General features: G+C 44.1%; 2 protein-coding genes across 4 annotated transcripts in view; one reads left to right on the forward strand and one right to left on the reverse strand.

The window, feature by feature from the left end:
* Positions 1 to 1,029, reverse strand: part of frmpd2 (FERM and PDZ domain containing 2) — a 48,564-nt gene extending 47,535 nt beyond the window's left edge. The window contains exon 1 of the mRNA XM_071410183.1: positions 777 to 1,029. The gene's annotated coding sequence lies outside the window, so the exon portion shown is untranslated. The remainder of the gene's footprint in view (positions 1 to 776) is intronic.
* A 1,849-nt stretch (positions 1,030 to 2,878) lies between these two features.
* On the forward strand, positions 2,879 to 20,779 carry LOC139580990 (mitogen-activated protein kinase 8-like). Of its 3 annotated transcripts, none has more exons than XM_071410262.1 (12): positions 2,879 to 3,185; positions 10,843 to 11,023; positions 11,435 to 11,564; positions 11,899 to 11,957; positions 12,430 to 12,568; positions 12,672 to 12,837; positions 13,414 to 13,485; positions 15,169 to 15,351; positions 15,804 to 15,928; positions 16,513 to 16,576; positions 17,167 to 17,244; positions 17,550 to 20,779. In XM_071410262.1, exons 2-12 carry the CDS (start codon positions 10,902 to 10,904, stop codon positions 17,696 to 17,698), a joined length of 1,287 nt encoding a protein of 428 aa, XP_071266363.1. In that variant the 5' UTR covers positions 2,879 to 3,185; positions 10,843 to 10,901; the 3' UTR covers positions 17,699 to 20,779. The 3 variants fall into 3 exon arrangements, with proteins under 3 accessions (XP_071266363.1, XP_071266362.1, XP_071266364.1); XM_071410261.1 differs by lacking the exon at positions 13,414 to 13,485 and adding an exon at positions 14,186 to 14,257 and having other exon boundaries at positions 2,883 to 3,185; XM_071410263.1 differs by lacking the exon at positions 13,414 to 13,485 and adding an exon at positions 14,186 to 14,257 and having other exon boundaries at positions 2,891 to 3,185; positions 17,545 to 20,779.
* The last annotated feature ends 122 nt before the right edge of the window (positions 20,780 to 20,901 follow it).

A 20,901-nucleotide genomic window follows, 5' to 3' on the forward strand; every position in this document is an offset into this window, starting at 1 on the left:
ATGTAAAAAACACAATTTTAAATGTTGTTATATAAGACCCGAATCGAGCCGGTCGGTCACATTTGTTAACTTGTCGACACGTTAATAGGTTATTTATTGTATTTCAAACGTGATATTGAATTCTGCTTGGTTATCAATGGAACCAAATATCAACATTATCTTACGCTTGGATATTTCCATCTGTGCCACTGACTTAGTCTGGCTTTAATTCCAGTTTGTTTTTCAAATTAATCAGTCATGTTGGATTCACATCTCCAACTCAACCAAAAATCTAAGTTAAAGAATAGGATTAGGCCTAAATCAAACTTAAGTTTAATTTGATTTAACTGAGATTTTGGTTGAGGTGGAAACGTGAATCGAACATATAAATTATTAATTTGTCGACAAACTGGAATTAAATAATTTTTTCAATTTGGACATAAAGGCATGATAACTGGCTATATTTATCCTGTCATTGCATTTAAAACACAAAATATATTGCCCAATAATTTAATTGATGGGCTAAAATGACACCGTAACATATCTGCTTCCCTAAAGATAACATATCTTTAGGTTGAGATCATGCCTACCAGGCTATTGTCAAGAAACTGTTGTAATTCAACCGTTAACTACCTAATGGAAAGCTAAACCCACAGTTAACTCCTAAGGACATATCGGGATTCACTCATTGGCTGTGGTACGCAACTTTTACGCATTCATAGAATACCACATTTGTGTAGAATAGATGTAGGTCTATATTTTTGCGGAATTATATCCAATTAAACCCAAAACTTTACCTTAATTAATTCGATATCGGAAGTCCCTCTTAATTTCTTCAGAATACCTGCAGCTCGAATGTAATCCTCTCAAGCATCACATGGCATTCCACCTGTGGCTGTGCTCTCCGTCGGCAAATTTGTCTAGCCTATCAGGGGACTTTCATCTATCCATCTATAATTCCATCACACGACAGCGCGGAAATAACACATTTCTCCATCGCATATAACGTTCTGGACTCACACGTAGTTACCTGTCTATACTGTGGTTCTGTTAATTTGGACTATTTTTAGACTCCAGCTATAAGAACTCAATTGGATTACGCAGGAGCAGTGTGACAAGTGGCGAGGCAGTGCGCAACCAATTGGTGTGGCCAAGTACTCTGAGCAGCATATACTGTAGCTAATGGTCGTGCTCCCTTGCGCAGACCTTGCATGCATCAACCAATGGTTGCGTGCGACGTCATCAACTGTGTAATCGACTGACAGATTGCTATAATATATGATGTGGTTAGCTGATACTTTACCTGATAAATACCTTTATAGGCGTTGTAAAATCTGGCAGGAGTCAGCAACGCCTGGGCAGAGGAACGCGCCCAATCTGTCAGTTGAACAGTGAGGTGAAAGGAGACAAGTATGTTCCGCTCAGTTCCACTAACCCAAAGTATGTTAAAAAATAGGCATATTTCTTTTTTAATGCGAACTTCAAAAATCACGTGTGATTGTTGTTTGGCTAAAGACGCCAACTCTCCCTCTCTCTTTTCTCTCTTTCTCGCTCTTCTGTCTCTCTCTCTCTTTTTTCTCTCCTTTTCTCTCTCTTTTTCTCCCCCCCCCCCCCTCTCTCTCTCTCTCTCTCTCTCTCTCTCTCTCTCTCTCTCTCTCTCACACACACACACACACAAAATCTCTCTCAATTACAATTTAAGGGGCTTTATTGGCATGATAAACATATGTTGACATTGTCAAAGCAAGTAAATTAGATAATAAACAAAAGTGAAATAAACAATACAAAATTTACAGTAAACATTACACTTACAAAAGTTCCAAAATAATAAAGACATTTCAAATGTCATATTATCAAATCAAATCAAATGTATTTATATAGCCCTTCTTACATCAGCTGATATCTCAAAGTGCTGTACAGAAACCCAGGCTAAAACCCCAAACAGCAAGCAATGCAGGTGTAGAAGCACATATTATGTCTATATGATGTGCAAATAGTTAAAATAAATAAACATAAATATAGGTTGTATTTACAATGGTGTTTGTTCTTCACTGGTCACCCTTTTCTTGTGGCAACAGGTCACAAATCTTGCTGCTGTGATTGCGCACTGTGGTATTTTACCCAATAGATATGCGAGTTTATCAAAATTGGATTTGTTCTCGAATTCTTTGTGGGTCTGTGTAATCTGAAGGAAATATGTGTCTATAATATGGTCATACATTTTGCAGGATGTTAGGAAGTGCAGCTAATTTTCCACCTCATTTTGTGGGCAGTGTGCATATAGCCTGTCTTCTCTTGAGAGCCAGTTCTGCCTTCGGCGGCCTTTCTCAATAGCAAGGCTGTGCTCACTGAGTCTGTACATAGACAAATATTTCCTTAATTTTGTGTCAGTCACGGTGGTCAGGTATTCTGCCACTGTGTACTCTCTGTTTATGGCCAAGTAGCATTCTAGTTTGCACTGTTTTTTTGTAAATTCTTTCCAATGTATAAAGCAATTATCTTTTTGTTTTCTCATGATTTGGTTGGGTCTTATTGTGTTGCTGTCCTGGGGCTCTGTGGGGTCTGTTTGTGTTTCTGAACAGAACCCCAGGAGCAGCTTGCTTAGGGGGCACTTCTCCAGGTTAATATTCTGTAGGTGATGGCTTTGATATGGAAGGTTTCTCCCTCTCTCTCTCAATTCAATGGCTTTATTGGCATGGGAAACATATTCCTCTATCTCTCTCTCACACACACACTATATCTCTCTCTCCTTTCTCTCTCTCTCTCGCTCTCAGTGGGTGTGTTTATTATGGCGAGATGAGAAGTAGAATGCCTAAATGCCTCTAATTTGTCATGCATAATGTTGCATACACTACAAACAGAGAATACCCGCGGGAGGTAGGCTATACAACACTGCAGGGCGTTGCGCTCTTGAATATCACCCAGTTCTCATCCGCAACCGGAAAACATCGCAAGGTTTCGACGACGTCGGTATGAAATAGCAGAAACTGTTTGTGTCACGGAAGCGCAAAGATTAGGCTACGTAGTACACATGTATTTTGCAGATCCAGGCCTGCCAGTGGAAGGAAACGCAGCGGATTCAGAGGTTGTCTTACTAACGAGAAAATATTATAAGATATTCAAACATTCTGCTGCATATTTAAACGGAAGACCAGAAACCGCGGTTTGACAGTTTTGGAATTACGAACGCGTTCTTTTGGAGTGAGGTGAGTTCCATATGAAACCTTTATAAGACATGTTATTGTTAGCAGTGGGGGAGGGGGAGGGTATTGTCACTGATGGGTCGCAAGGAACACAGAAATTACAATAAATAGCTGCAACCAGCTTGCTGGAACATATTGTCGAGTTTCGGCCTATAGGCCTATTGCAATTTTAAAGACGTGCACCGCCTTAAAAAATCTGTCTATTGGATACTTCTCAATGCGCGATGAATTTAAATGCACACGAGACTCTATAAAATACGCTACATTGTAACAAGACTGTAACTACCTGCTGTGTTACATTGTAACAACTACCTATCTTCCCAGCAGATACTGACAACATAAACGACTTGGTTACATTTGACGTGCTACATTTCTCAAATATGAAACACATGCCCGCCATTCGGTAAAGAAATGGGCAATTGACAATTTGCCTACCACCAATTGAGTAGTATAAACTTGTGTTCGCAGGCTTACCTATTCTGCTAGTGCGTCAAGTCGATGTCTATTTAGCAAGTGAGAGGAATAGCAGCAGCTTGTGCAAAATTGTAACTCTTTTGATGGATGAAGTCGTCAGCATATCTGGATCGAATACATTTCATCCAATATACCTAAAACATTGCAGAATAATTAATCGACGGTGTTATGTTCAGGCAGCTGTCACATCGACATAATACCCGTCTATCTACAATAAGAACGCTATTAATATAATTACAATGATGGTAAATATGGTTCAATCATATCTTCCTTTGACTGTCTATTCATTCGATTAACAACACTTGGCTAAAGATTACTGTCGCATTTCGTTTTGAAAGATGTCGGACACCTTCGTTGGCCATTCCAGCCTAAGGTGTGTCATAGAAGAATGACCTCCGTAACAGATGCAGCCAGAGGCATTTGACAAATTGCTTCTAATTCTGACGTTGCTCGTTCTTGCGGTCAGTGGTGATGGGCTACAGTGTCTTCATTAGCTGGAAAAGTAGGCTGGTGAAAACCACCGATCTTTTAAGAAGTCATATTAATTTAGGTTAGATGTAGACACCAGCTGGGCATTAATGGCATGGTCGAGAGACATGGATGATCATTTCCTTCACAGTTATTGCTGTGAATGAAATGGCCCCCATTTTTACTGAAATGTCCCAGACACCACGAACTTGTGATTTTAGAGCGAGAAACAGCAACAGAAACAGCAACAGACATGTAGCCTTCACCTGTGGGTGGGCGATGTTGTCCGCGACATGCTTCATGGCTACAATTCTCTGCCTCCCTCTAATCGCATATTCTCTCAGCTTCTCTCAGAGTCTCTGTGAGAGAAGCTCTCTCTCTCTCTACCACTCATCTATCCGAGTGCCACATCTAAAGACCAAATGTCGTTGTTACACCTTCTTCTGCTCCATGGCTCCTGCTGTTAGTAAACCTTGTTGCACACAGTAGGTGTTAGTGTTTTTATCCTGTCTGTTAGCTTTTCACAAACGAACTATGATGCAAAATGCTCACATTTCCATTGATCATGTGAATCAAAATAGTGTCATTTATGTTGTTTTAATACAATGACACGCATATCATTCAATTCAGTCCCTCTGTATAGGGCATAGTCATTCAGTTGTTTGCACCGCCATTCATCCTGCTCCAGAGTGCACAATTGCACGGAGCGATTGCACGGAGTGATTTCACTTCCCTTTTGTGTCGGTAAAGCATTTTGTTCAAGCTCCTCCAAACCTTTTTTTTTAGTCCCTCCATCTCATAGCACGGCTTCGGGCCGTTGACATGCCTTTCATCCGTGATGACCCCCCCCCCCCCCCCACACACTGAATGCCCCTTCGTGTGAAGAGGAGGGGAAGGTGGCTGTGTAGGCGTATGGAGGTCAAGTAATGGTCTGTCGACTGTGCAGCCATCAGCCAGTGGAAATGGGCCTACATTTGAGTAATGATTTATCAAATCCAGCGCTCCCTCCCTCTCGTTTTTTCTCTCTCTCTCTGCCTCACTCCTTCCTTCTATTTGCCTGAGCAATGAGTCTTAAATAAACATTTCTGCAGGCTCAAATGGGCATCAGACAGTGGTGCTAGTCACTCTCGATGTGATAGCTGTGCGATTTCTCTATTGGCTTGTGAGAAACGTTCCTAGCGCTGCCCCATATCTCAGCCAAGCAAGCAACTAAAGTGTTTGTTTTTAAGCTGCTATATTTGCTATAATGCTAGCAAAGAACTTCCACAAACCTCAGGAAAGGCCTTTTTTAAAGCTGTAGAGAAATGATGTACAGTGCCTTCGAACAGTATTCAGACCCCTTTACTTTTTCCACATTTTGTTAAGTTACAGTTGATTAAATGTTTTTTTTTCCTCATCAATTTACACACATGAACCATAATGATAAAGCAAAAACAGTTTAATTTTTTATTTTTCTTCTATATTACATTTAAATAAGTATTGAGACCCTTTACTCAGTACTTTGTTGAAGCACCTTTAGCAGCGATTACAGCATTGATTCTTCTTGGGAATGACACTACAAGCGTGGCACACCTGTATCTGGGGAGTTTCTACAGATCCTCTCAAGCTCTGTCGGGTTGGATGGGGAGCGTTGCCACACAGCTATTTTCAGGTCTCTCCAGAGATGTTCAATCGGGTTCAAGTCCGCTCTGGCTGGGACACTCAAGGACATTCAGAGACTTTTCCCAAAGCCTCTCCTGCGTTGTCTTGGCTGTGTGCTTAGTGTCATTATCCTGATGGATGGTGAACCTTCACCCCAGTCTGAGGACCTGAGCGCTCTGGAGGTAGGTTTTCATCATGTACTTTGCTCCGTTCATCTTTGCCTCGATCCTGACTAGTCTCCCAGTCCCTGCCGCTGAAAAACATCCCCACAGGATGTTGCTGCCACCACCAATCTTCACCATAGGGATGGTGTCAGGTTTACTCCAGACGTGATGCTTGGCATTCAGGCCAAAGAGTTCAATCTTGGTTTAAATCAGACCAGAGAATATTGATTCTCATGGTCTGAGAGTCTTTAGGTGCCTTTTGGCAAACTCCAAGCGGGCTGTCATGTGCCTTTTAGTGAGGAGTGGCTTCCGTCTGGCCACTCTACCATAAAAGCCTGATTGGTGGATTGCTGCAGAGATGGTTGTCCTTCTGGAAGGTTCTCCCATCTTCACAGAGGAACTCTGGAGCTCTGTCAGAGTGACCGTCGGGTTCTTGGTCAACTCCCTGACCAAGGCCCTTGTCCCCCGATTGCTCAGTTTGGCCAGCTCTAGGAAGAGTCTTGGTGGTTCCAAACTTCTCCCATTTAAGATTGATGGATGCCATTGTGTTCTTGGGGACCTTCAATGCTGCAAAAATGTTTTGGTACCCTTTCCCAGATCTGTGCCTCAACATAATCCTGTCTGGGAGCTCTACGGACAATTCCTTCGACCTCATGGCTTAATTTTTGCTCTGACATGCACTGTCAACTGTGGGACATTTATATAGTCAGGTGTGTGCCTTTCCAAATCATGTCCAATCAATTGCATTTACCACAGGTGGACTCCAATCAAGTTGTAGAAACATCTCAAGGATGATCAATGGAAACTGTCACGCCCTGACCTTAGCGAGCCGTTTTATTTCTCTATTTGGTTAGGTCAGGGTGTGATGTGGGGTGGGCATTCTATGTGTTGTATTTCTTTGTGTTTGGCCGAGTGTGGTTCCCAATCAGAGGCAGCTGTCGATCGTTGTCTCTGATTGGGAATCATACTTAGGCAGCCTGTTTTGCCACCTTAGTTGTGGGTAGTTGTCTTTGTTAGTTGCCTGTATAGCCCTAGTAAGCTTCACATTCGTTTTTGTTGTTTCTTGTTTTGTTGGCGACATTTAAAATAAAGAAAAATTAACGCTCACCACGCTGCACCTTGGTCCGGTCATTTCCCTGACGACGTTCGTGACAGAACTACCTACCACTACCAAAAGGAAAAAGAGGCGTGGCCGGGAGGAGCAGCGTTTTCTGGAGGAATGGACATGGGAGGAGATCTTGGAAGGCAAGGGACCCTGGGCAAAGGCTGGAGAGTATTGGCGTCCAAGGGAGGAGATAGAGGCGGCGAAAGCAGAGCGGCGACAGTACGAGGAGTTGGCACAGCGGAGCAGGCACGAGAGGCAGCCCCCCCCATTTTATTTGGGGGGGGGGGGGGGGGGCACATGAGGAGATTGGCTGAATCAGGTTGGAGACCTGAGCCAATTCCCCGTGCTTACCGTGGGGAGTGTGTGACTGGCACCATGTTATGCAGTGATGCGCACGGTGTCTCCAGTGCGCACTCATAGCCCGGTGCGCTATATTCCAGCTCCCCGCATGGTGCCGGCTCAGTGCATCTGGCCTCCAGTGCGTCTCTACGGCCCAGGATATCCTGCGCCGGCTCTGCGCACTGTGTCTCCGGTGTGCCTGCACAGCCCAGTGCGTCCTGTGCTAGCGCCCCGCATTTGCCGGGCGAAAGTAACCATCCAGCCAGGACGGGTTGTGCCAGCTCTACGCTTGAGACCTCCAGTGCGCCTCCACGGCCCAGCGTATCCGGTTCCTGCTCCAGTGCATCTCCCCAGTTCAGTAAGACCTGTTCTGATTCCACGTACCAGGCCCCCAGTAGGTCTCCCCAGCCTGGTGAGCCCTGTGGCAGCTCCACGCACCAGGCTTCCTGTACGCCTCCACAGTCCAGTACGTCCTGTGCCTCCTCTCCGCACTCGCCCTGAGGTGCGTGTCATCAGCCCGGTGCCACCGGTGCCGGTCCCACGCATCAAGCCTCCAGTGCACCTACACACACCAGAGCTTCCGGCAACAGTTCCCAGTCCAGAGCTTCCGGCGACAGTTCCCAGTCCAGAGCTTCCGGTGACAGTTCCCAGTCCAGAGCTTCCGGCGACAGTTCCCAGTCCAGAGCTTCCGGCGACGTTTCACAGTTCGGAACCTCCAGCGACGTTTCACAGTCCGGAACCTCCAACGACGGGCCACAGTCCGGAACCTCCAACGACGGTCTACAGTCCGGAACCTCCAACGACGGTCTACAGTCCGAAACCTCCAACGACGGTCTACAGTCCGGAGCCTCCAACGACAGTCCACAGTCCGGAGCCTCCAACGACGGTCCACAGTCCGGAACCTCCAACGACAGTCCACAGTCCGGAGCCTCCAACGACGGTCCACAGTCCGGAGCCTCCAGCGACGGTCCCCAGTCCGGGGCCTGCAGCGAGGGTCCCCAGTCCGGGGCCTGCAGCGAGGGTCCCCAGGCCGGGGCCTGCAACGAGGGTCCCCAGGCCGGGGCCTGCAACGAGGGTCCCCAGTCCGGGGCCTGCGGAGAAGGTCCCCAGTACGGAGTTGGCGGCGAGGGTCCCCAGTCCGGGGCCTGCGGAGAAGGTCCCCAGTCCGGGGTCGGCGACGAGGGTCCCCGCACCAGAGGCGCCACCTTTAGTGGGGTGAGCCAGAGGTGGAGCGGGGTCTGCGTCCAGCACCGGAGCCGCCACCGAAGTAGATGCCCACCCGGACCCTCCCCTATAGGTTCAGGTTTGCGGCCGGGAGTCCGCACCTTTGGGGGGGTACTGTCACGCCCTGACCTTAGAGAGCCGTTTTATTTCTCTATTTGGTTAGGTCAGGGTGTGATGTGGGGTGGGCATTCTATGTGTTGTATTTCTTTGTGTTTGGCCTGAGTGTGGACATTTAAAATAAAGAAAAATGTACGCTGCACCTTGGTCCGGTCATTTCCCTGACGACGTTCGTGACAGAAACGGGATGCACCTGAGCTCAATTTTGAGTCTTATAGCAAAGGGTCTGAATAATTATGTAAATAAGGTATTTTTTTAATGTATTTTTTAATGCATTTGCAAATATTTCTAAAAACCTGTTTTGGCTTTGTCATTATGGGGTATTGTGTGTAGATTTTTATTTTTTTATTTCACCTTTATTTAACCAGGTAGGCCAGTTGAGAACAAGTTCTCATTTACAACTGCGACCTGGCCAAGATAAAGCAAAGCAGTGCGACAAAAACAACAACACAGAGTTACATATAAACAAACGTACAGTCAATAACACAAAATAATAGAAAAATAGACAAATCTAGGTACAGTGTGTGCAAATGTAGGGAGGTAGGCAATAAATAGTCCCTAGAGGTGAAAATAATTACAATTTAGCATTAATACTGGAGTGATAGTAGAGATACTGGGGTGCAAGAGGGTAAGCAAGTAGAGATACTGGGGTGCAAGAGGGTAAGTAATAATATGAGGATGAGGTGTGGCTGTGTACAGGTACAGTGATCGGTAAGCTGCTCAGACAGCTGATGCTTAAAGTTAGAGAGGGAGATATAAGACTCCAGCTTCAGTGATTTTTTTGCAATTCGTTCCAGTCATTGGCAGCAGCAGAGAACTGGAAGGAAAGGCGGTGTTGGCTTTGGGGATGACCAGTGCAATATACCTGCTGGAGCGCGTGCTACGGATGGGTGTTGCTATTGTGACCAGTGAGCTGAGATAAGGCGGGGCTTTACCTAGCAAAGACTTATAGATGACCTGGAGCCAGTGGGTTTTGCGACGGATATGTAGTGAGGGCCAGCCAACGAGAGCATACAGGTCGCAGTGGTGGGTAGTATATGGGGCTTTGGTGATAAAACGGATGGCACTGTGATAGACTACATCCAGTTTGCTGAGTAGAGTGTTGGGGGCTATTTTGTAAATGACATCGCCTAAGTCAAGGATCGGTAGGATATTCCGTTTTACGAGGGTATGTTTGGCAGCATGATTGAAGGAGGCTTTGTTGCGAAATAGGAAGCCGATTCTAGATTTAATTTTGGATTGGAGATGCTTAATGTGAGTCTGGAAGGAGAGTTTACAGTCTAACCAGACACCTAGGTATTTGTAGTTGTCCACATATTCTAGGTCAGAACTGTCCAGAGTAGTGATGCTAGTCAGGTGGGAGGGTGCGGGCAGCAATCGGTTGAAGAGAATGCACTTAGTTTTAGGAGTGTTGTATGGCGTTGAAGCTCGTTTGGAGGTTTGTTAGCACAGTGTCCAAAGAAGGGCCAGATGTATACAAAATGGTATCGTCTGCATAGAGGTGGATCAGAGAATCACCAGCAGCTAGAGCGACATCATTGTTATATATATATATACAGAGAAAAGAGTCGGCCCGAGAATTGAACCCTGTGGCACCCCCATGGAGACTGCCAGAGGTCCGGACAACAGGCCCTCCAATTTGACACGCTGAACTCTATCTGAGAAGTAGGTGGTGAACAAGGCGAGGCAGTCATTTGAGAAGCCAAGGCAATTGAGTCTGCCGATAAGAATGAGATGATTGACAGAGTCGAAAGCCTTGACCAGGTCGATGAAGACGGCTGCTCTGTATTGTCTTTTATCGATAGCGGTTCTGATATCGTTTAGGACCTTGAGCGTGGCTGTGATTGAGGTGTACATTTAAAAAAACAAAAAACAAAAACATTTTAGAATAAGGATGTAACATAACAAAATGTGGAAAAAGGGACAAGGTCTAAATACTTTCAGAATGCACTGTAAATTATCCAAATGTCATTGCTTTTTACACTAAATGCAGCCTGTCAATCAAATTCTCAATGCAGCCTATGTCAATCAATCAAAAAAAACTATGGCTTGGAATGTTCAGGTAATAAGCTGATGAAATACCAGTACTTTAAAAAAATCTCCCTGCTGTCTTCTCCCTCTTTCTTAGGTCTTGAGGCAGAAGTTCCACTTGGATGCCCAAAATACACACTTTGTCCAGATTTCATCATGAATCGGAATAAGCGTGAAAAGGAGTTTTACAGTTTAGACGTCGGGGATTCCACTTTTACGGTGTTGAAGCGCTACCAGAATTTAAGACCCATAGGCTCCGGAGCACAAGGGATTGTCTGGTGAGTAGACGGAGCTGTGAATTAGACAGGAAAAGACATGCGTTGTAGCCCTGTACTTATTATCAAGTGCCTATGTTAGAACTGCGTGTGTTACGTTGGAAAATAACATTATCTAACATAACCATTTGATAGCTTTTTTTAAAATAGCATTGGAAGTCAATATGATATGTTATTAGCTGTTGCAGGTTGTTTGTATGCCATTGGTCCAGTATTAGACTTTGATCACTTGTACCTTGTTATTGATCTAGGATATGGGAAAGTGTGAACAACTCACACGCCTCCTAGTTTAAAAATAAAAAAAGATCATATTTTATTAAAAAAGGATTAAAGACATTGATGTTTGGCCATACTTGCCTTCTTCAGATTGCGTCATGCACTATGGACAAACCTGTTATATTTTGTGTTTCCCAGCTCAGCATATGACCACAACCTTGAACGCAACGTTGCAATTAAAAAGCTCAGCCGACCTTTCCAGAACCAGACCCATGCCAAAAGAGCTTACAGAGAACTGGTGCTCATGAAATGTGTCAACCATAAGAACGTAAGCTATTTTTCCCCTCTCTCTCTGAACCTGCGATAGCAAAAAGGGCGAGTGCACGTGGGAAAGGGAGTTGTAAAAATGTGTCTCGTTTTCACGACAGAGATCGTTCCAGAATGTTGCTATCCTCTTGTAGCTTTTACGCGAGCCCTTGGCGTTTCCATTTTTCAAATGTTCAATTGCCTGTTTCCTGTAGCGCTATCTGTTTTTTTAGCATAGAACCCTCCTGCTGTTTTTAGTGCACCCGTATGCAGCGTGTTGTCACCGCTGAATACAGTGTCCCTCCATATGCTGCTCATAGAACCATGATGCACTGATGCGTTTTGTAACTCCACAGATTATTGGCTTGTTAAATGTATTCACGCCACAGAAGACACTGGAGGAGTTCCAAGATGTGTAAGTAAAGTCGTCGTCGCCCTTGGTTTTACATAATATATGCTCAGTGTTCCCTGGTAGGCTGTAGTGCTGAAATGGCAGGAAGTATATACAGCAATTGTTTTGTGCAGTGTATGGTAGTTGGGGTCGGGGTCCATTGTGGGATAACGGATGGGTTAGTATGTTGCAGTGCATGGGACGAAATGTGATTTCATTCTCACAGCGGAGGGAGGAACTGTGAGAATCTCTGTCTGCCTGATTGGAGCTAAAAATACAAAATGAACAAATCATAGCCTGAGGGTATACGGACCGTTTTGCTATGACGGAGGAGGCAGCCTGTGTGTGTGTGTGTGTGAGAGAGACGTAATCGGTGTGTATTCTTGCATGTGCTTGGGTGTATCTCTGTGTGTTTGCCTGTGTATGCATATGTTTGTGAGTGTGTGCGTGTCATCTCACCCACCCTTCCTTCCCTCTCCTCTGTATCCGTCCCCAGTTATATTGTGATGGAGCTGATGGATGCCAACCTGTGCCAGGTGATCCAGATGGAGCTGGACCACGAGCGGCTGTCCTATCTGCTCTACCAGATGCTGTGTGGCATCAAGCACCTTCACGCCGCGGGCATCATACACAGGGTAGACACACAAACACGCATGCCTTGCCTAGCCTGACATTTCTAGAGAGTTATCCACCCATCCCATATCTCTAAACCACATCCCCTCCTGACCCCACCCTCAGGATCTGAAACCCAGCAACATTGTGGTAAAGTCGGACTGCACACTGAAGATCCTGGACTTCGGATTGGCCAGGACAGCGGCCACAGGCCTCCTGATGACCCCGTATGTGGTGACCCGCTACTACCGCGCCCCTGAAGTCATCTTGGGCATGGGTTACCAGGCCAACGGTGAGTGAGTGACCGATCATCAGAGCTGTGCGTGCTGCGGGAAACGCTGCCTGTCGCATGCTCCGCCCACAATGTCCTAACACCCACCCACCCTCACAGCCACACCCCCCTCCCGTGTCAGTGTCACAGTCTGAGGTGACGGTGGCATGCCTGGCTATGCATTGTGGGTTCCTTTCCTCCGGTGTAGAGAGCCAGTGCACAGCAGATGTAGCGCTTGTGTTTTCTAAGAGGCCGCCCAGAGACGGTGCAGCTGGACTAGGCGTCAGTGGGAATCCAGTCACGTGTGGATCCACTGGTTCACTTTAGTGCGCATGCCTTTAACAATTAACATTTTCCGCAAGAATGTCTTATGTGCAGATGTGATGGGGCTTGATATCGCCGAATCATTGGACTCGGGTTTGTTGTGCGATGAAATTCAGTGCTCAAATACGGGGGGAAAGGTTTATTTAACTTCTACTTCTACTGCCTGGAAATATGGGCATCCCTGTACTCTTGACCAAAAATGTCCCAAACTTTCCTGCTGACTTGTTGCTTTGCTTATTTTCTTCTCCTTCTTTCTATGCTACACATATCTAGTGGATATATGGGCTGTGGGCTGCATTATGGCAGAAATGGTTCGCCACAAAATCCTTTTTCCAGGAAGGGATTGTATCCTTGTGCTGCTTGCAGCAGCTCAGTTCAGCATTTGCACACACAAAAAAACGTCGCCGAGTTTCTTTTTGAAGCCGTGCTCATTACAATGGATCGCAGCGATCGTGTCAAAGAGCAACTGTCGAAATTCCATCTCTCTTCTGATATGCCTGACACCTCCTCGCCCACTTCTACCCCCCCCACACCTTCACTCTATCCCCCAAGCACCCATCACAGTAGCTGGAAGCACCTCTGACTCACACATCAAGCACCTGAAATAGAATGGTTTGCTCCTTTAATTTGTACCAAGAAATTGCAATTGCAAAAGATACCCTCTTATCTCATATTATTGTTTGACGGTCTTCTTCAAAGATAAACAGCCGTATATGGTGGACTGGTAGAGCTTTTATCAATGATCTAAAATTGGCTTTTGTCTATTAAATTGATGGTAGTCCACTGAGAGTCTTGAGGGTGGTATGTAGGCAGTTCTCTGGCCCTCTTCCACTTTGATTAATAATATGCCAGAGAGTGAACCAGCAAACCCATATCATGATGCACTGCTTAGTCGGACACTGACAGCGGTTTGACGTGAGAGTTTGCATGCGTTCATTTTCTTTGTTTGCACTCACACACATCACCTTGTCTGCATCGTTATTCGTTCCTCGTTTTGTTATTTTTCAGTTCTGCATGCTAATTTGATTGTCATTTCATTTTTCAGTTGATGTCTGGTCTATTGGCTGCATCATGGCAGAAATGGTCCGAGGTAGTGTGTTGTTCCCAGGCACAGATCGTATCCTTACCTGGACCCTCATCGTCCCTCCATTGTGTGTGTGAGTTTGTAGGTATGTGTGTGCAAATTTGTTTGTTATGTGTGTGTGTTGTGGTGCTGAGACCGTCCTACTACTGCATACAAATTCATTTCCGTTGGGTGTATGTGAATGGGTTTGTACCATAGAGAGAGATCGAGGACTCTAGTGCTCAAAAGCCCGTTTCAGTATTGGCAGCGACATTGAGGACTTCCACCATTTTGAAGTAGTCAACTGTGTGGGACTTCCTATGGGTTAAGGAAGGATCGCATAATTCCATCCAGGTCACCAGGGATCAGCCAATGAATTACACTTGTGAGGAAACATTCTATAACTTCAGATGGAAGTAAATCACCAACCTTGGCTTATACCGGTTCAAATAACTCACTCTAGGTGGCAGTATGCATCCTTTTAGTTTGTTTGCCAACTCATACAACTAGTAGAAGAAGAACATTCACTACTTCAAAATTGAGATGGCCTCAATGGTGCTGCCCGTATTCTCACAGACTCCATATTGGGACCGATACCATGATGCAATGTCTATGGTTGGTACCTGTCGGAGGCCGTTTCAACTGAAGGGAAAACTGTTCTGTTCACTTCACCTCATTATACAGTTCCACACCGAGGCTTTCGGTTCTGTTTTCAGTGTTTTGTGTGTCTGTCTCATGGGAGAACAGACGATCAAACAGCTTTCCCTTGATTACTCAGTCACAGTTGCTCAACAAAGGCAACAGTGAACGAAATTAGCCTCCTCCATGTGTCCAGTGTCCATAATTCTCCACGACAACCGATTTCTTTATACTAACTACAAACCCAAAACTTTGTCAATCGTCCCCCTTGTGAAAAGCCTCTGAAAAGCCCTGTGCAGCGTTTTTCTTACATGTTGGAATGTCAGATATTGATCAGTGGAACAAGGTGATCGAGCAGTTGGGGACTCCCAGTCAGGAGTTCCTGATGAAGCTCAACCAGTCGGTAAGGACCTACGTGGAGAACAGACCCCGCTACGCCGGGTTCACCTTTGAGAAGCTCTTCCCCGACGTCCTCTTCCCAGCCGACTCGGAGCACAACAAACTGAAAGGTAAGCGGGGAGAGCACCCCCCCCTGTGGGACACCCAAAGCATGAAAACTGCAGTATTGTGTGTCATTGAGAGGTGCCTGTTGTGAGAAGCAAAATGTCTCCTACATGTTTGTATGGCTAAAATATTCTAAATCTATAGACAGTTATTTGCTGAATATAAGTACATTACGTGCCTAACACTTTCTCTGATATACACTAACTAATAGAGTCCGACTTACTTATGTGATCAATTGTTAATTCAATTGTTAATTTTAGTCAAGTTAGATGATGATGATGATGATTAATGCAGTCTTTTATGTAGTGGTTTGAAGCCTTACTCTGCTTTGATTCTGATCATGTTTGACGAGGGGACTATTCTGGCACACTACACTAATTTATAAGCACAGTGAATGTCAGCCGAGTCGACTTTACCGATGCCATTCATTTCTCTATTTTTCTTAATTGCCTCGCAGCAAGTCAAGCCAGAGACCTATTATCAAAGATGCTGGTAATAGATGCATCCAAACGGATCTCTGTGAGCGAGGCTCTCCAGCACCCCTACATCAACGTGTGGTATGATCCAACTGAAGTGGAGGCGGTAAGCACTTACTTGCTCATTATGTGGGCGTGTAGGGGTGGCTCTTGTGTCGTCTACTCTTATGTTAGATAATAACATGACTCTTCAGGTCTACTCTGTGTGTGTCTTAATGTGTGTGCATGCTTCTAAAAAAAACACATTTAGTTGTGGTTCACAGTAAGAGGGACCATGAAAGCCCCGTGAGTTTGCCTGCCTGCCAAAGGCTTAGGCCACATCAGATGGTAAACGTCTCTGACTGTTTATCAGGCCGTCGCTGAAAGCAGGTGCTCTGGATTTGACTTCCATTGACAGGCAGGTTGTCAGCGCAGAGATTGCACTCGGATGTGTCAACCTGTTTTTCCCTCAGTCACGAAATCTCCACCTCGGCTAACGCGCAGTGTGTGGGTGAAGAATGAGATGTTGCACTCCCCTCAGTCATTCACCAGTCCTCAAAACGGACATAAAACGGCCTTGAGACGTGTAGATTTGGCAGCAGTGCAGCAGCGCCTTGCACATATTTGAATGTGACTCAGCCAAGTGAAGAGAAGGTCATCAGTCCCCGTGTCACCCCACTTACAGTATGCTCTGTCCTGTTCCTGTTGCAGCCCCCACCGTTGATCACTGACAAGCAGCTGGATGAGAGGGAACACACAGTGGAGGAGTGGAAAGGTACAGTAGAGAGAGCGAAGCCATTTTGCTTACCCATGCTTTGACGCATACACTGAGCACTTTTAAATGTTTGCACTATGTTACATTACAATTGCACATTACTCTACTAAGAATCTACATCTCACGGTATACTTGTGGGACATTTAATATTCATATTTGAGTGTTATGCAGGTTTTCCCCTTTGTGTGTGTATTTTTGTCCTAACAAATCCCTGTCTAAAGTGTGTGGTGTGTCCTTTGCCTGCCTCCCTGTCTAATCTAAACCTGGTCTGATGATTTTTGACAGAGCCCTGTTTATTGACTCTATTCTCAAGTGTCGACTCCGTGTCACGTCATGCTTGCTGTGTTGCGGTCTGTCATGCTCTTCTTAGGTTTATGTCTCCTGTCTAAGGTTGCAAAATTCCCCAACTTTCCCAAAATTCCCAGATTTTCCAAAATCCCGGTTGTAGGATTCCCAGATGTCCTCCTTATTCCCTCCTGATTCCAGGAATCTTCCAATCCGGAATTCTGGGAAACCTGAGCGTTTTGGTGAAGTTATCGGACGTTGCAACTGTACTCGCTCTCTTTACCAAATGTTGTGTTCCATCACAGATTTGATATACATGGAGGTCCAGGACTGGGAGGAGAGAACGAAGAATGGAGTGATCCGGGGACAGCCAGCGTCTTTAGGTTAGTTTAGAGCGTTGTCTCTATGGGGATTGAGCACTCCCGCTCTGATTATAGCTTATAACTATGGCCCAGCCTTTTTCCTGGCCTGGTCCTAGTGCGCTGTGGTAGGAACAAATTGAGACGGGCACGGTCTCTCTGCCCATAATCGGCTTCTGCTCCAGATCCGACTTGAAGGACCATGTTCATTTCTTTAAGAAACGTTCCTCTTTTTCTCTCTGCTGAAATGTCATAGCCTAACCAGAAGTCATTTGTGGTTCAAGTCTGACTTGATGCCCCTTCTATGTTTCTCCATACATGTAGCACAGGTGCAGCAGTGAGCAGCGGCTCCCAGCAGTACCCTTCTGTATCGTCCTCGTCCGTCAACGATGTGTCCACCGACCCCACCCTGGCTTCCGACACGGACAGCAGCCTGGAGACAGCCTCTAACACGGACCCACTGGGCTGCTGCAGATGACTATCACCCTGCCCTGGGCCCTGTCCCACCGGTCCCTCCGCTTGTCTTCAATGGTGTAGAGTTTAGGCCAGTTTCACCTTTTTTTAAATTATTTTTTAATCCTTTATAATTTTCCCCGAAAACTACTGCTACAGAGTTATTTGAGTTATTTTCTTTTTGAGTCCAGGCTGTAATTTATTGTGGCATATCAATATTTTTTTAACCTGAGAATGATTTCACTACGCTGTGGTTTCGACCGCTGGTGAGAATTTGAGAACATCTGTAAAAGCTTTATCAAAGCTTCTTTTTTTGTTTGTTTTTAGTTTCATCAACTTTTAATTCAAGATACTGCTATTTCAATTGGCCATATTGATGTTGAATGAGTTTGTACAGATTTTATGGTAAATATATTTTTTTCAATTTGAGTTTGCAGTAAGCCATTTCAACTATCATTTAATTGATGTCTAATTTTAGTACTCCCCTTCAGAATAGTAATATTACTTTGCCTATTTCATATGGGATTTTGTGTTTTAATGGATATATCCATTGGATTGAATTTCGAGAAACTTTAGAACTGTTTTCCTCTTGTGAGTCTACTTCCTTGTAAAGAAATCCAAGTTGATGAAACAGCTTTCTTTTTGGTTCTCTTTGTTCTTTGTTAGTTTAGTCTTAAAATATCTCAAAATGCTGTTTGATTCCTGAACCATTTTTCCTTTTGGTAAGAGAAGAAATGTTGTGTTTCTTTTTTTCAGTAAAAAGTTTTCCGGAATTTTCTTTTCATATTTCATGGGTATTCCAGTATATGATCAAAAGGATGCAGATAGGTCCAGAAAGGAAACAACTCAGAAGATGTGATCAGTGATCATTTTAATTTTGTCAGAGAGCTGTAGGCACTTCTTCCTCGGCTCTGGTCAGTTATTCTCCAGTGATTCTTTTCTCCAGGTGGCTTTTGCTTTGACAGTGGGGTTATGTTAAACACTAGGACAGAGAAATATGGCAGTGGCACTACTGTGCAGGTGTACGCTGAGAAGCTTTGTGAGAAATGGGATGTGACTAGTTGTGAGGAGGAGGAGTCCTATGAAGACTGCGCTACGGTTCAGTCCGAACATGGACGTAGAGAGGGCTTGTGTATGTGGTGATGTTGATTGTCTTTGGAGGGATGGAGATTTTGCAGGCTGCAAGCGCAGAAACAAACTATATACAAAAAAAAAAATCGGATCTAATTTTATTAACGTAATATAAATATACCTTAACGATTTTGTTTTTACGGTTGCCAACGTGCTGTATATTGAACATTTCTAATTGGGAAAATGATGAGTGTAATAAGCTGGATCTCAGAGAAGGTATTGGCTAAGCCCTTTGCAGAAGGTGTATGCATGTGTGTACTAAATCTATTTCGCACTAAGCTCAGTACAGTACTTCACAAAATAATTACTGAACCACCACGAAATCCAAGTTTATCAATGATTCTGAACTGTATGCAATAATAGTGTCCCTCCAGTGTATGTTTTGTTTATTATTTTGCTTTTAAAAGGGAAAAGTGCCTGTAGTTTGTCAATCGTTCATTCCTGAGGATCTAGGAAGAGGAGTAGTCGTCATGGTGTGCACACTGTAGGTTGTTAATGGTTTCTGATAAGGACTATAGTAGTTTCCACAAATAAGTCAATCACATTTTGAGGCCGTTATCAAAAAATGCATTGTATATTTTTCTACGGCATCGGTATGACCCTGAAGTTGGAGTCTACGTTCTGTCAATCGGATGATGTATGCTTTAGAATATTTTAGCACATAATATACGTTTGAAATAGTTTAAAAAAGGGGCAGTTTTAGGTAGGTCTTTCATCAAAGTTAAATACTTTTTAAAAATATATAACAATCACTGGTAGGCATGTGTGGTTTGCGGCTTTACTTTGCATAATGAGAATGTGCTTGATGATTTTAGAAGGGACGATTTCTTTTGCCTAATTTCCTCGGTTTTATATTAAACCAAATGTATTTGCGCCGAATGGTAACTGTGGCAGTGTAGATGTTATGTGGTGGTGTTGAATAATTCCTGTCCTAAATAGAGTCATTTCAGAATGTAAAATGTAACCTAATGGATTATTTGGCAACATGACGTGTCGTGGAAGGGGAAGCAGAATAACAGCCAATGAGATCTATCCACTATTATAGAAGCTGTGTTATAACACAAGAACATAATTAATCAAGACAAGATATTTTGTTATTTTGAAGTGGTCTTAATTTTGTTAGCCCAGCATTATTGGGGATATATTTGGAATTTGTAGACTTTCTTTTGATTTTGTATCACATCGCTCTCTCGAAAAAAAAGTATCATCATGATTTTAAGTAGGCTTTGATGAACTACCTCACTAAATTTCAATAAGTTCTTGGATACTTAGTTGCCCACATGATTAGCTATTGAAGACATGTGAATACAGATTCCGTTATTTATTTATTTGAAAGTGTACTATTGTCAATGTTAGGAAACTTCTAGTTTTGTACATTATGAATACTTCACCTAGAAGTAAAGATAATTGTTTATGTACATTTCCTTTAAAAAAAAAAAGGTTTTTTTTTTTTTTTTTTTTTTTTTACAGTTCATGTGCAATACCTTCCGCAAAATGTGCTAGGACTAAACTAAGTGATGGGTCTAGCCCATATTAGTTTGTATGTTTCTGAAGGTAGAGAAATGTTTGGTACTGTCAATCCATGTTTTCCTTTTTTTATGAATTAGGATGATTCTCTATGACTTTAATCTAGTCATGATGTTACGTAATCGGTCCTATACCAGTCCAATCTGTGGCCAGAGGGAGCAGAGAGAGGGGAGTACATCATGCGTGGCCAATAGATTTTGATCGGTAAGGCCAAATAATGATAAATAAAAGATAAGTAATGCCTAAAAACAAAGTCATATGTATGGTGCTGGTTTGTTATGTTTGCTAGTGAAGCCAGCCATGCAAGTAGTTAAGAATTCTTGGCTCTGTGCGTCTGGGATCACAGCCAATGAACAGTGCACTATTAGAATAAATGCATTGGGATCTGATGATACCCCCCCCCCAAAAAATAAAAATATGTACTGCAAATAAAAGAAACACAATTTGAGTCATGCATTTGTAGGTTGTTTTTGTACATGATCTTGAGATTTTGTATAATTTGGTGGTATAATGAGTACACACCAAGTGCTAAGTGTAAGATGAACTGAACACAAGCATGCTGACCCATAT

This window comes from Salvelinus alpinus, chromosome 7 (assembly GCF_045679555.1).
Source record: "Salvelinus alpinus chromosome 7, SLU_Salpinus.1, whole genome shotgun sequence".
In the NCBI taxonomy this organism is placed as follows: Eukaryota; Metazoa; Chordata; class Actinopteri; order Salmoniformes; family Salmonidae; genus Salvelinus; species Salvelinus alpinus.